The sequence below is a fragment of the Protopterus annectens genome, chromosome 2.part1, assembly GCF_019279795.1.
Source record: "Protopterus annectens isolate FY-2018-M chromosome 2.part1, PAN1.0, whole genome shotgun sequence".
NCBI lineage: Eukaryota > Metazoa > Chordata > Ceratodontiformes > Protopteridae > Protopterus > Protopterus annectens.
The window spans coordinates 1,704,293,713-1,704,308,708 of NC_056729.1; the positions used below are offsets into that span (position 1 = coordinate 1,704,293,713).

A 14,996-nucleotide genomic window follows, 5' to 3' on the forward strand; every position below is an offset into this window, starting at 1 on the left:
AAAGATGAAGACATTCAAACACCCCTCAAAAGGGATGCCAGCAACAACATGCTCATCAGTTCACAGGGCAGTAAAGGCAAAGAGCAGGAGTACTTTAAGCAGCTTCTGAATGAAGAAAACACTGCAGAAGATATGTTACTCAAGGCACAGACTACAATGAAAGAGGAAGAGCCCACTCTAGCAAAAGTAAGAACAGTATTAAGGAAATGAAGTCAGAGAAAGTTGCAGGCTCAAATGAGGTCACAGCAGATATGACCAACAGTCAGGATGAGTTAGGAAGAAATGGTTCCATAAAGTACTCAAAGCAATATGGGAAAGTCATATCCCACAAGAATGGAGGATAAGGATTCTAGTTCCAACGTACAAGAACAAAGATGACATTCACAACTGTGGGCAGTATAGAGATATCAAACTTCATACACACTCCATGAAAGTGCTGGAGAGGGTGACTGATAAATTAATATGAAGAGGAGTATAAAGTAAGATGTTAAAAAAAAACAGCACTGGATCCTGTGAAGAGTCGGACAACATTCTTCTTTGATTGGCACAAAAAGACTGAGCACTCACTTCCTCAAGCAAGCTGAAGGCTTCCCTCTCAGGATATGCTTAGCCAATCAACTGTTATAAGAAGAGAGAGGGAGGGGGAGTCTAAGCTTTTGAAAACTGGCCAGTACAGGGTTACCTTGGCACGTAACTCAAAATACCAATAAGCAGTGGGAATGATGAACATTAATTGTTACTTTCCTCCATTCATCCAGCATGAAGCCTCTTTTGGGGCTGATACTAAGTAGCTTCAGAAGGGGATCAGACTAGTCATGTTTCAAGCTGACCAGCAAGCAGCCTGATACGTTATCTAATTCCCACAGACATAGTGTACTTGGCCATAAACAGCACCATGAAAACTTGTTTTTGGGAGACTGGGGTGTTGTAGCTGGGGATATATGATCTGAGAATACTGGAGAGGAGAGGGAGTGAAGTTTGAGCTAATTTTGTTTGCTAGTACATTGGCTATGTCTTCTGGGTCCAAGTATGTGATATCATTTACTATCTGCTCTGCATTGTTTCTGAGATTTCTACCAAAATTAAAGCTTTATGGTTATTCTTTGAGTAGCTATTTTATATCAATCTGGCTTTGGTTAATTTGATCAGTGTCAGGAGTTCCTTGTTCACTTTAGCAAGAACATTTTTGGCATTTTGGAAGTTAGATTTATTTTTTGTGTATAATGAATATTCTTCTTTAATTGTAGATCCTCTTTATATTTGGTTTCCAACATTCAGGTTTTTGAATTTAGCCAGTTTATCACTCATTTTTAGTAAATTAACATTTGCATAATCTTTCAACACTGAACTACTGGAAGATGTTTCAGGCTTCAGTTTTATGGAGAATGTGATTGATTTATTGTCTGATATGACCGGAGAGGAAGCTACAATTGGTGGGAAGCAAAGTTGCTCCATATTGGTAAAATCCAAGTCCAGAATTTTCTCACCTCTAGTTGTGAAGTGGATTAACTGGTACAGGGAAGTCTGTACCGATGAAGCCCACAAATCTCTTAGCATACATGTTTGTTGTGTTTAGCAGAATGTCAACTACAGCACTTCAAACTAATGGAATCATTGGCAGTGCCTGGGGAGTGTAAAAGAGCTGAGGACATATACTGCACTGCAGCTTAAACATCCTTAATTGCAATTAAACAAATTACCTGGCTTCCAGCAAGTAAACAATTCCCTGAGTTGTTTGTTTTGTTCTCCATTTATTATTTATACAGACAAAAATGATGATCCATTTAAAAAAGTACATTCTGTAGTCAAATGGCAGTACTTAATGCAAAAATACATAAAAATATACTATGCTTTGTAAAATGCAATCCATATCATTTATTAAACTGTTATTTAATGTCCATCATTAAGGTAAGAGTTCACGTTATGTTTACATATATCCTTGTAGTTCATGTTTAGCAAGGAGATCAAGCATCCATCGCCCATAAAACTAAATGTGAAAATACAACGGAAGTTAGTTAAGGTAGTTATTTCTTGCGTTTAGTCTGTGCAACATCCACATTATCCTCTTCAGTTTTCCTCCCTTTGGAGCAGCTGCTGAGAGAATGCAGGATCTTCACCTGCTCTAAACGATGATTCAGTTCTTCTTCACAAGCCTGCTGTAGAGACAAAGCCTTCTGTTTTTCAACTTTAAGAGCTGATACCAGAACATCCACATTCTCTTTAACCACTACCTGCAGAATAAAGAAAACATAACAGAGATGATCTGATAATCTCTGTACCATCATACAATCAACAGCTGGTTTGATGGTCTGTTGCAAAAAGGGTCCACTTGTACAAATGCAAAATTATCAGCAAAATCAGAGTAACCTGGAGTCTGTTCAAACCACTTACCTGAAAGCCTGTGGTATGCAATGTCAGTGCTCACGTGTCATAATGTCTTTTATTTTTGCACACTTTTGGCAATGACAGTGGCGCAAAAGGCAGCACATTTGCCTTAGGTGCAGAAGGCTGCCAGTTCTATTCCTACACCAGATAAATCAACTGCTGCATAAGGGAGTGCTAAACTCCTGTATGTGCTGTCCTTATTTATTTATTTTACATTTGTTTACCGGGATGGTCTGACTAGGACAGTGCCCATTTTCAGCAAAGGCCCGAGGAGAAAAGCTCCAGTCTAAGCTTACATACAAATTGTCACAAGTAACAGAAATTATAAACAAAATTGACAAATAAAAAGAGTGTTAACACATTTACAGGATAAAAATGTAAAAACAAAAATATGTACATAGTATCAAAACCGAGGGCCCCATCTGTTTGAGTTGGAAGTAACTCAAGTGGAAGTAAAAGTTACCAAGGCACCATTCAAAGAGTAGGGGAAATCCCCCAAAACCCTGGCCAAATTTCACTCTAGCAGTAGTATAAATGCCACCTCAGGTCTCCCCTGAAAAGAGAATACTAGCCTAATGGGACTAACCTGGTCAACAATGGATAAATAAAATGAATTTTACTGATGGAAGCAATTCACAAATAAAATTACAAAATAATCTTTTAGCTTTTAATAAAATAATAACAGCCATTTGCTGTTGAGGTTTTACATTCTATCAAACCATTAAAAGTAAAAAAAAAAAATACAAGGGAACACATTCATAATACTGTATATAAAGCTTGGAATCATTACTCATGACTCAGACGTCCCATAATGTCTTTTATTTTTGCACACTTTTGGCAATGACAGTGGCAAAGTCCAAGGTATCCATTTCAACATGCTTTTTTTTCTTATAGGTTCATTGGAGGTTATTAGGCTAATGGCACTAGAGCCTTTACAAGCCTAGCCATATTATACCCATGTTCCCTAACTGACCTTGGTTAGACGGCTGTTATTCGTAGAGTGAGTATATGATCAGCACTGACTGCCCCTGCCCATGAAAGACACAGAATGCCACCTCCAGGATGAATTTATGGTCTCCCATCCAGCTGTCAAGGCTGAGCTTGAATAGGGTCATTGAAGAGATCTGCTTCACGTGAATTGGGAGTTTGTTCTATAGGAGTGGCAATCTCTGGGAAATAAATCTGTCTGTCCAGCATGTTCTTTTAATGTCACAGGCTAGGTTGAGATCCCTTGGGTGAATGATTCTTGTCCCATTTAATTTGTGAATATACATTAACTTTTAGTTATGTACTCACCATAACTTCAGATGTTTGGGATCCATCTCGCCTACATTCTGACTGATGGGTTCGGAGCCGATCCCTCGGCTCCGACTCGGCACGCTTATGCCAAAGAGCGAAGTCTCTTATTGGCTGAGCTTACTATATCCCAGGATGCACCACTACCAGTCCCCCAGATCTAGTTTGTCCGCATACATACACAGACACACATGCTGCTTATATAACATCGTCAGATGAAACAAGATAAAAAACAGTAGAACTCAAAACCGTTCAATCTCTTCTGATCTCCAAGGCAGGGGGAAGGAGGGTGGGTATTAGGAATGTAGGCGAGATGGATCCCAAACATCTGAAGTTATGGTGAGTACATAACTAAAAGATGTTATGTGATCCTATCTCGCCTACATTCTGACTGATGGGACAGCGTCCTAGCACCTGAATCCTGGGTGGCTCACTGGAAAACACTCCTGAGTACCGTGGAACCAAATGATGCTCGCCCTTTAGATGCCACATCCAATTTATAGTGGGAAATGAAAGTGTGCGGGTTGGACCAAGTAGCCGCAGCACAAACCTCAGAAATAGCGAGCTTGGAATGAAAAGCAATAGAAGTAGCCATAGCTCTGGTAGAGTGAGCTTTGATAGATGTTGTAAGTTGCTTATTTGAAGCGGAATAAGCCTGAGTTATGCAATCTCTAATCCATTTGGAGATAGTAGCTTTAGTGATGGTTTTACCCAATTTATTATCTGAAAAGGACACAAACAACTGGTCTGATTTTGAATTTGTTGAGTCCTGTCTAGATAGAAGCGCAATTGCCTGTGAACATCCAATTTATGGAGGGTGTATTCGCTTAGTTGGAGAATTTTGGAAAGAAAACTGGTAGCTCTAGAGATTGTTGGAGACAGAGACTAGAACAAACCTTTGGAACAAAAGATGGGTTAGGCCTAAGTGATACTCTATCCTTGTGAAAAATCAAGTACGGTGGTTTGATAGATAGGGCTTGAAGCTCTGAAACTCTTCTTGCAGAGGTAATTGCAACTAAGAAGGCAGTTTTCCAAGACAGATATTTTAACTCACATGTAGCAGCCGGTTCAAGGGGAAGATGTTAAGGCACGGTACCAAATCAAGATCCCACGGAGGCGCAGGGTGATAAACTGGGGGTCTTAACAGCCCAGCACCTTTAATGAAAGTTTTGCATAATCTGCTGCTCATCAACGGTGGATCCATGGATTCGTGAAATTTGGAGATAGCCGCTAGTTGGACTTTAATAGTAGAGACTGAAGATCCTTGATTAAATAAGGATGTTATAAATTTCAAAACCTCTGGTATTGGGGCAGTGATAGGGTCTAAGCCCCTGAGTTGAGCCCAGATAGCAGACCTCTTCCACTTACTGAGGTACAATTTTTTAGTGGTGGGTTTGTGGGCCGAAGATAAAATGTGAATAACTTCCGGGTCTAAGGTGTGATTTCTGACTAAAGTCGGAAGTGGAGGAGCCAAGCTGTCAATTTCAAAGTGTGAAGGGACTGGTGTTGTCGTCCCGACTGATGAATCAGCAGATCCGGAGTTAGATCCAAAAACCAAGGATCGTCCACCGCATGTTTCTTTAGGTAGGGGAACCATACCTGACGAGGCCAGTCTTGAGCAATTAGTATCATTGTGGACCCCAATTGAGAAGCTTTCTGGATGACTTTGGGGAGAAGTGGGACCGGAGGAAAGGCATAAAGTAGTCCTGTTGGCCAAGGTTGGGCTAGAGCATCCGTAGCTGCCTCCCCCTGACGCGGAGTCAAGGAGAAGAACCTTTTGCACTTTGTGTTTTGTGGTGTTGCAAACAGGTCGCAGCACGGGGTCCCCCATCTTCTGAAAACCTGAGCTGCTACTGTTTCGTTCAGGGACCACTCGTGAGGAGAGAGAATCGTCCTGCTTAATCTGTCTGCCAATATATTGGATTTCCCTGGAATGTGGGTCGCTACCAAGAAACGGTTGGTAGCTACAGCCCATTCCCACACCCTCATGGCCTCTCTGCAAAGGGCGTAAGATCTGGTCCCTCCTTGTTTGTTTAGATACCAGACCACCGACATGTTGTCTGTGTGGATAGCGATAATGCCTTGAGGGAGAAACTTGTGGAGGGCCTGTAGGGACAGAAGTACAGCCCTCATTTCTAATACATTGATATGGAGAAAAGTTTCGTCTGGAAGCCAAGAACCCTGAACTAACCTGCCCAGACAATGCCCCCCCCCCACCCTGTCTGGGAGGCATCCGTTGTCAGGGTGGCCACCGGAGGGGGGATAACAAAAGGTTTTCCCTGATTCAGATTGGATGGCTGAAGCCACCAGCGGAGGTCCCGTTTGCAAGTTTCTGTAATCAGAATGGGGTGATTGAGGGGGAGATTCTGAAAGGACCATTGTGTCGATAACAGCCACTGAAGAATCCTCATGTGCAATCTTGCCAGTGGAACTAGGAGAACCGTGGCAGACATCGAACCTAAAAGTTGCAGGACCATCCTGGCTGGGGCTTTGGATCTTGGAAGCAGGGCTTGAACTAGACCTTGTAAAGTTTGAATCCTTTCGGTAGGAAGAAAGACGCATCAATTTTGAGTCTATCTCTGCTCCTATGAATCTTATGCGCTGAGAGGGCAGCAAGACAGACTTTGACCAATTGAATGTAATTCCCAGGGTAGCACCCAGGAGATGGTGGCTTTGAGGTTGTCTATTAGTAGATGCCTGGTGGTGGCAGTCAGGAGCCAGTCGTCCAGATAGGGAAACACTTGGAATCCAAGACTCCTCAGGTGAGCAGTCACTACTGCCAAACACTTGGTGAACACCCTGGGGGCTGTGGTGAGACCAAAGGGCAGTGCACAAAATTGGAAGTGACTGTCTCCCAGGCTGAAGCGCAGATACCTCCTGGACGCCTGATGTATCGGTATGTGATAATAGGCGTCCTTGAGATCTATGGAGCACATCCAAACATCCTTCTCCAACAATGGGAGAATGGATTGTAAAGTGACCATTCGGAATTTGGACTTCATGACGGACTGGTTTAGTTTGCTGAGATCCAATATTGGTCTCAGGTCCCCTGTCTTTTTTGGCACTAAAAAGAACCTCGAGTAATTTCCGGATCTGATCTGGTCTGTGGGGACCGGTTGGATGACTCCTTTTTCTAGCAGCTTTGACGCTTCTGCGGCTGCAATTTCCCTTTGACTGGGTGGTGGGTCCGGGATTTTTTTGGACGGTGGGGGTGAGTGTGTGAAGGGAATGGTGTAACCTCCGGCAATAATCCGAAGCACCCATCTGTCCTGAGTGATAGACTCCCAGGCTTTTAGGTGCTTGGCAAGCGGCACCCGACTGGCTCGAGCAGCACAGCCGGGCAATCCCTCATGAAGTGTGGGAGGCTGAAGAGCCACGAAAGGACTCGCGGTCTCCAGAACTGCGGGGCCCTCTGCCGCCGCTGGGACGGCGTCTCCCAGAAAAATTTCCCCGTCCTCTGCCTCTGGAAGGGGAATCTTCCTGCTGTTGAGGAAAAAACTTACGTGATTTGCGGAACCACATCTTCCCTCCTCCTTTAGCCTTGGGATAAGGCTGAAAGGGAGTGGAATAACGTGCACCTATGGCAGATAAAGTTTTTCCCTCTTGCTCACAGCGGGTAAGAGTGTCTTTAACCTTAGGTCCAAACAAAGAGGACCCATCAAAGGGAGCGTCGGCGAAGGAAGACTTGAAGGCCTCCGCAAAATGACACAAACGGAGCCAGGCTTGTCTCCGTAGAGCCACGCCTGTGCCTGCCGCTCTGCCCGCCCCTTCAGCCGCATATGAAATGAGCCTCATGGACGAGTTAGAAATCGAGGTAAGGATAGCCAACTGAGAGCTAACCGACTGGGCTAGCTGCTCAGGTAGGTTACCTGAGAGGGAGTCTGACAGCTCCTTGACCAGATCCCTCTGTAGCCTGGTAAAATGTGCCAAATAATTCAGGGACCTTAGTGTAAAGGCCGCTGAAGTCAGGGTGCGCTTCCCGTACCGGTCCATGCTCCTAGACTCCTTATTAGGAGGATGGACGGACGTTGAAGCCTCTGCCACATCCTGTTGTGTAGCAGATGCCACCACCATGGCATCTACAGCCACGCCTTTTGTCAAGAACTCCTTCTCGGGTGGGGCAGACAAAAATTTGTTAGGGCGAGAAGGCACTGGTTCCACAGTATCTGGATGTTCCCACGCCCTTCGACAAACCAAATCCAGGAGCTCGTCGAAGGGCGGAGACACCCAGGAGGCGGAGGGCTGAGCCCCAAAGGCCTTGAAAAGCACTGACTCATCAGCAGAGGGGGGTTTGGATATCCAGCCGCCTTGTTGCTTAAGGATCTCTAAAATGTCTGCGAATGAGACATCATCCGAGGACGACTTTGGGGACCCCTCCGCATCATCAAGATCAGTGTCCGATGTAAGAGACTCGGGGGAGTCCACGTGCTTCCTCTTGCACGATCTCTTCCTTGGGGGCTCCTCCGAAGACAACTCCGAAGAACCCTCAGGAGGAGGGAACCCCAGTGGGGTAACCTCAGGCCCGGGCTCCTCTGCCTAGGGACAGGGGAACTGCCAAAGACCCAGTCTCCACGCCCAGGAAGGTGCCGGTAAAGCCGTAGAGATGGCCGAAGAAGACTTGGCCAAGGCACTCCTCATAGCTCTGAAAGCCGGACCCCCAGAATCCTGGGAGTGTCCGGTCCCCGGAGCCATGATAGCAGACGGAAGTCCCACAGCCGAAGCACCGAGAGGGAGGCTCGGAACCGACAGCATAGGTCCCGAAACGTCACCCCGGGTCCGGCCGAAGAAGTCCGCGTGCCAAACTCGGACCCGAAGGCCGGGGTTGGAGTAAGGGTCGGAGCCGACCCTAGGATCTCCACCGGCTCCAACAGCACCTGCTCCGACGGAGCCGAAGTGGTCGGAGGAGGAATGGCAATGGAATGGGCTATCGGCTCCGAAGCCAATTGGGTCGGAGCCGAAACAAATTTTTGAAAGACTGGGGACTAGAACAGTCTTTGGAGCACCCTGTCTATGTCCGAATCTGACATCCTCGATGACCTAGAGGAGACTGAACGGGTTCGAGTTGGCCTCTCCAACAGCCCCAAGGGGCTAGGGGACCGGCTCCGAGGCGACTCGATAACTATCGGCGCCGAAGGAATACCCAAACCAGTTTCCATCGGTGCCGAGGAGGACTTAGGCGCCGAGGAGGAAGTGTCTGGCGGACAACCTTCATCGGCTCCGAGACCAGTGGAGCCGATGAAGGTGACCCGCCTCGATGCCCCAGCCATCGGCTCCGAAGCCAGAGGAGTCGAGACTGGAGGCATCGAGGCAGACTGTTCGCCCTCGGCTCAAGTCCTTGGAGCCGAAGGAGAAGCCTGCCTATGTTTTTGGCGGTCGGGTCCGACGGACTGGTCGGAGCCGGCGCCCTTTCTTTAGCAGGAGAAGGAGAGGATGCTAAAGCTTCTTCAAAAGAGGGTTTTATAAGGCCTTTCAATATAAGCTTATTTTTCCTCTCTTGGAGGACCCTCGAGGAAAAAGCGTGACACACGCTGCAGGACTCCTGCAAATGTTTGGCGCCAAAACAATATACACAGAGAGAGTGGTCATCCGTGATAGACATTTTAAAACTACATTTAGTGCACTTCTTGAAGCCCGAAGGCCTAGGTGCCTGAGACATTATAAGTAAAATTGAATAACTCTCTCACAGACAAAACTTTGTTGGAAAGGACTGACCCTACAAAGATTAACTTGCCGTTTACAATGATAGCGCAATTAAAATAAAGGCCAATTGAACAACAGTGAACAAATGTATAAAGGAATTCAAGAACCCCTAAGGTTCAAAAGGGATTAACCAACAGGAAAGGCCCTACGGATCAAGGGAGCCTGTAACCAGAACAAACACCAATCACACACAAATTTTCCACAAAAAAGTTTTCAAACACACACAACAGCACAGAGTAGCCGTTAAAACAACTTTTTGTTAAAGAATTAGCAAATTTCTGACAGAAAAAGTTAGTGAAAAGACACTACTTAGCTCAGCCAGCTCGAGACCACGTCTTTGCTAGTTAGCGGCAAACGAGATCTGGGGGACTGGTAGTGGTGCATCCTGGGATATAGTAAGCTCAGCCAATAAGAGACTTCGCTCTTTGGCATAAGCGTGCCGAGTCGGAGCAGAGGGATCGGCTCCGAACCCATCAGTCAGAATGTAGGCGAGATAGGATCACATAACATCATTAGGTTAGGGTCAAAGACTGCTCTGTAGGCCAGGCACAAGTCGCCTCTCAGCAGCCTGTAAGATACAGAGTACAGTGACAGGACTTTCAGTCTTTCCATGTAGGTCATGTTTTAGAGACCCTGAATTTTCTTCATGAGAAACCTCTGTGCTCTCTCCAGCTGCTGCAGGTGTCTGCTGAGGTACATGCAAAAGGGAATGTTCTACTCTATTAGTGGTCTGATGAGGGTCGAGTACAGAGGAGTTACAACATCCTTAGTCTTGGATGTGAAGACCTTGCTTATGAGATGTGCAACAAAGAAGGCTTTCCTTACCACTGTGGATGAAGTTTAGATTGCTATCAACCTGTGTTCCCAAATCTTGTTTGAGCTTGGGGAGGTGGGGTGCTGTCAATATTGTAATTTGCAGGGACTTCCTCTTTTCCAAAGGGAATGATAAAGCATTTTTATGCATTTAGTTTTAGTCCGTCTTTTTGGCACCAATCATTTGTCTGTGTTGGCCCCTTCTGTAATATCCAACAATCCCAAAAACGGCACGAAACACAGATAAAAGTATATCCCAACAGCTGGCAGAAAAAATGCTAGATTCAATGACAAACTCTCCAAACATAAAATAAAGAAAATTTATTAAAACATAAATGCTTTCACGGCACCAACAAGCCGCTTCTTCAGACAATTTAAAACTGAGAGCATATGCTAATATATAACAGACCAACCTATCACAGCAAATTACATCATCAGGCAACTATTTAAAGTACCACATACAAAATAAAAACTAAAAACTTGACACTAATACTAACAGTTAATGGTGATAATATTAATAGAGCAGCATTCAAAAGCAACTGATGATACAAGTGAACAAAAATAAATTAAAAACATAAACAGATACATATGAGCAGATGTATAAACAAATATATATACAATTAATTACAGCTGACAAAAGGGGTCCATTACTTCGTCTGGACTTCAATAATGGTCTAAAAGGGACACTGTCATTCAGCCCCATTAACTAGTGAGCCCCCAGCCTCAAGATCCATTCCAATTCTACCACGTCAGTGCGATTCCCTAAATCACCCCCATGTATGTTAGGGTACAGTACATGAAGTACTTGAAATGGAAAAGTGTGTGCCGGGTCCGTATTCAACACATACTTGGCTAGGGCACTAAAATCATGCCCCTTGCAGACACAATAGAGGTGATCTCTAATCCTCTCCTTAAGACGTCTATTGGTCTTACCCACATAGAATTGAAAACAGAGCTGGCAGTGGGCAAGGTATACAACATGCCTGGTATTACAACTGGCTCATGCTTTGATACTCCATTGGTGACCCATCACCAGATGTCTAAATAATCTGGACTCATCAATAAATTGACAATAGTTACAACTATTGCATTCTGTAATATGTTAACATTCTTTGGGGACTCAATGATTGCATCCAGTTTGCAATCATTAGCGAACCTGGTAAGCCACAGGTCATCTACTTTCGCCTGGACTTCCAAGAAATAGATACCAAACAGTAGAGGGCACAGCACAGACCCTTGTGGTATGCCACTGGTAACTGGTCTACTGATAGAGGTGGAGACCCCAACTCTGACAGTATGCATTCTCCCTCTATGAGCCAGTTGGCTACCCATCTAATGACATATGGATTAATTCCCCAACTCAGAGAGTTTCTTAATGATACCGGAGTAGGGAATTGTGTCAAAAGCCTTGGCTAAGTCAAGACAGGCAGTATGTACTGTTTTGCCTTCATCCAGGGCTTTGGTAACATTCTTGAAGAAGTTAACCAGGTTCAATAAGCATGATTTACCCTTAACAAAGCCAAACTGGTTCAGGTCAAGAGTTTGAAGGTCACCTGTGTCCTTGCTGATAAAATCCATGATGATTCTTTCCATGGCCGTGCAGATAAGGCTGGTTGGGCTTATGGGTCTATAATTCCCTAGGTCGGTTGATGAACCCCCTTTCTGCAATGGGATTACTGTAGCTGTTCTCCACTCTGCTGGAACAAAGCCAATGCTCCAGCTGAGGCTACAGTGCCAAGTGGTTCCACTAGGTAACCTAGGTCTTGTTTTAGATTGTTTAGTAAGCAGCCTCGGATGTTATCTGGTCCCACTTAGGCCGTGTTTTTGACCTTGGAGAGTGCGGATATGACCTGCTCTTTGGAGATACTAGGTAGAGGTCTGGTGTCAGGTATGCTTTGGGGTATGGCTGTGGGGACAAGGGGTGACATTTGCACCAAATCTGTCAGCTAGCAGGTTGGCAGTTTCTTCAGGTTCAGTATGAGCAGTACTGTTCACTATAGGTTCGGCACACAGTTGGGTGTTCCCTTTTAGATTTCGGACATAGCTAAAAAATGCCACATGATTATCCTTACCTAGGAATGCTAATTTAGTTTCATAACTAGTTTTAAATGACTTTACACGCTATCTGATTTGATTGTTCAAGCTGGAGAGGGTATTTTTCTTCTGCTGGGTAACTTCCCTCTTGTTCTTAGACATCAGTTTCCTCTTTTTGTTATATAACCTATTTATACTTGAGGTCCACCAGGGTGGCCTGTTTTTTTCGGGAGGACCTGGTTTTGATCCGGTCAGATACAGCTGTCTATACAGTTGTTTAGGTGATTATACAGGGCATTTGTGGACTCCTCTGCATAGGAGTCACTGCTGGCTGTGTTAGTAGGCTGAAGTTTGCTTTGGAGAAATTTTTCAGTTTTTTTGCTCCTTCGGGGGTGTCAGGTCTGATCGCTACTTCAAATGAGAGAGCACAAACACAAGGCTTAAATACAGGTGAAATTAAAACAATTTTAAGCTAAACTACCAATGGAAAAGCACACAATGAGCTTTCCTCCAGTAATCTCCAACTCAGATGAGGCTCAAGACTACACACTTCTGCACAAGGGTGCAGACAGGACCCTCCTAATGTAAGATGGCTGGAATAATGCTCAAATGTAATAATACAGTCTAGATTCAGACAATCTGAATCTAGTCAAGTCTATACTAGCTACTTAAGGCAAAAGAACAGCTTTTTTAAAGTACAAAAACTACAGTAAAAAATCAACAAAATGATAAATTACAGTCAGCAAAAAAAATTTAAAAAAGTACTTTTTTTATTTTAGCAGTGGATGCTTTGGTTTTCAGCAGAATCTCTGCAGACCTCTGGCAAAAGTCACCAAACGTTGAACAGCTCAGGTAAGATGACCTGTGGCTGTACTGCCCTGTGCACAAACTGACAGCTCTTCGAGCAGCTGTGAACAGTAGGAGATTATAGAGAGCGTTTCCTATACAGGATTTTAAACCAAAGAGGTTTGCTTATATATAAGGCATGGGGAACTGCATTTGCACGATGCTTTTATACCAGCAGGACGAAAGACTTTTACACAGTCAATCCCTCGGGCCAATCAGATAAGAACACAATAAACTTTTAAACTAGCAGTTTCCCACTTGAACGGGTTGAATTCAGCTCTGCTCCCACCACAGTGCAAAAGAACCCTCAATGTAAAACAAACTGGTTTTGAGCTCAGCTTCTTATATCATGACATCTGACAACAAAAGGCCCAGTTCTTTTACTGCCTTCATAGTTTGATGTGTCAGCAGTTCATTTCTTTTGCATGTTCTGGCTATTGCTTTCTTCACAGCTATAAATAAAATAATCCATAAAAGTCGTTGATATACCTTTCAAATGTCTCTGATTTCGACTTAAATATTTGCCATGTTCCTCCTAAATTTTTTGATTTTCTGATATATCACTGCAGATTAAAGTTTCATACCTGTTACTGATGAGAAAAGCATGTTGATGCAAATCTGGTGTCATATTAAGTTCTTAAGTAAATTAAAATATCTAAAAACTGACCTTAATTTTGGGCCTCTGTCCCACAACCCCATTATTTTTGGCTTTGTCCAGAACTCTTTTTTTTCTTTTAACACTTTTATAAAGTAGACACTTAAGACACAGACACACAGACATTAACAGAAAAGAAAACAAACCATATGAACCTTTTTTTTTCATTTTCATACACTATACATTACACACATTCTTTCTTTACAACTCATTTAGTCCAACATTTTATAAATTGTTCAATCCCTGCCTTCCCTTAAACCTCATTCCTCCTTCTGAACATTACTTTGTATGTATTGTTCCCACAGATTTCATTTAGTTCTATATAATTTGCTCCTTCACTTTTTAAATACCCCATTCTTAGCTCATTTATCTCTTTTACAATATTCAGTACTTCAAATACTGGTGACTTAGATTTTGATTTCATTTTGTAGTAATGGCTTTTTTGGTAGACAACAGAAATAAACTTTAAGGTCTAGGTGATTCAGATCCTGCGTCCCAGCTCATTTTCTTATTAATACCAGGGAAGCAAATGGGTGTAACTAACAGAATATTCTGCAGGAAATTTTTAAAACCTGCCACCCCATTACACTCCAAAAAACATGTTCACAGTTACCTCTTTTACACCTCCAACATTTGATATCTACATGAAGAAAAATGCTTTGAAGTCTGCTTGGGGTATAATGATACCTATGCAAACACTTCTGTTGCATACTTGGGAGCCATAAATATGTCTTCCCATTGTTCTCTTGTACACTGCTTTTCCAGTCTCTATTCCCAATCTTTTCTAACCTCCACTGATTGACTAATATAGTTATCATGCAATATTTTATAGACTCTGCTAATGATCCCCTTTTTCACAGCAGCTTCTGCTCTAGATTCAAAGAAAATCTCTACCAGACCAGGTCTTTCACTGAGTACTCTCCTATCCCTTTCTCTTCATCTATACTCTGACATCAGGCCCTGGTAAGGAATGCAGTCCTTAACCTGCAGTCCAAACTTCTTCGTGGCCTCATTGCATACTATTACCTTTCCCTATCTAGTTATTTGCTCCCAATACCTCTGTTCCTTTGTCAATTTGCTCCTGATATCTTAGTTCCTTTGCCTGTTTCCTCCAGAAAATTCTAGCCCCCTGTCGCCTATCTTCTGTACCCTTAGTTGCAATCACACCTACTGGAAAAATGCCCTTTCTCCATTCCCCTGTTGGCTTAGTTCTAAGAATATATGAATGTATCTGTAAATGGTTGTATCCTTGTCACTGACTGTGAAC

General features: G+C 43.7%; 1 protein-coding gene across 3 annotated transcripts in view; it reads right to left on the bottom strand.

The window, feature by feature from the left end:
- Window positions 1-1,731: 1,731 nt before the first annotated feature.
- DFFA (DNA fragmentation factor subunit alpha) overlaps window positions 1,732-14,996 on the bottom strand; it is a 561,231-nt gene continuing 547,966 nt past the window's right edge. For all 3 annotated transcript variants that reach the window (XM_044063154.1, XM_044063153.1, XM_044063155.1), the window contains exon 6: window positions 1,732-2,231. In XM_044063154.1, the coding sequence (XP_043919089.1) occupies window positions 2,025-2,231 (207 nt within the window). In that variant the 3' untranslated portion in view covers window positions 1,732-2,024. The remainder of the gene's footprint in view (window positions 2,232-14,996) is intronic.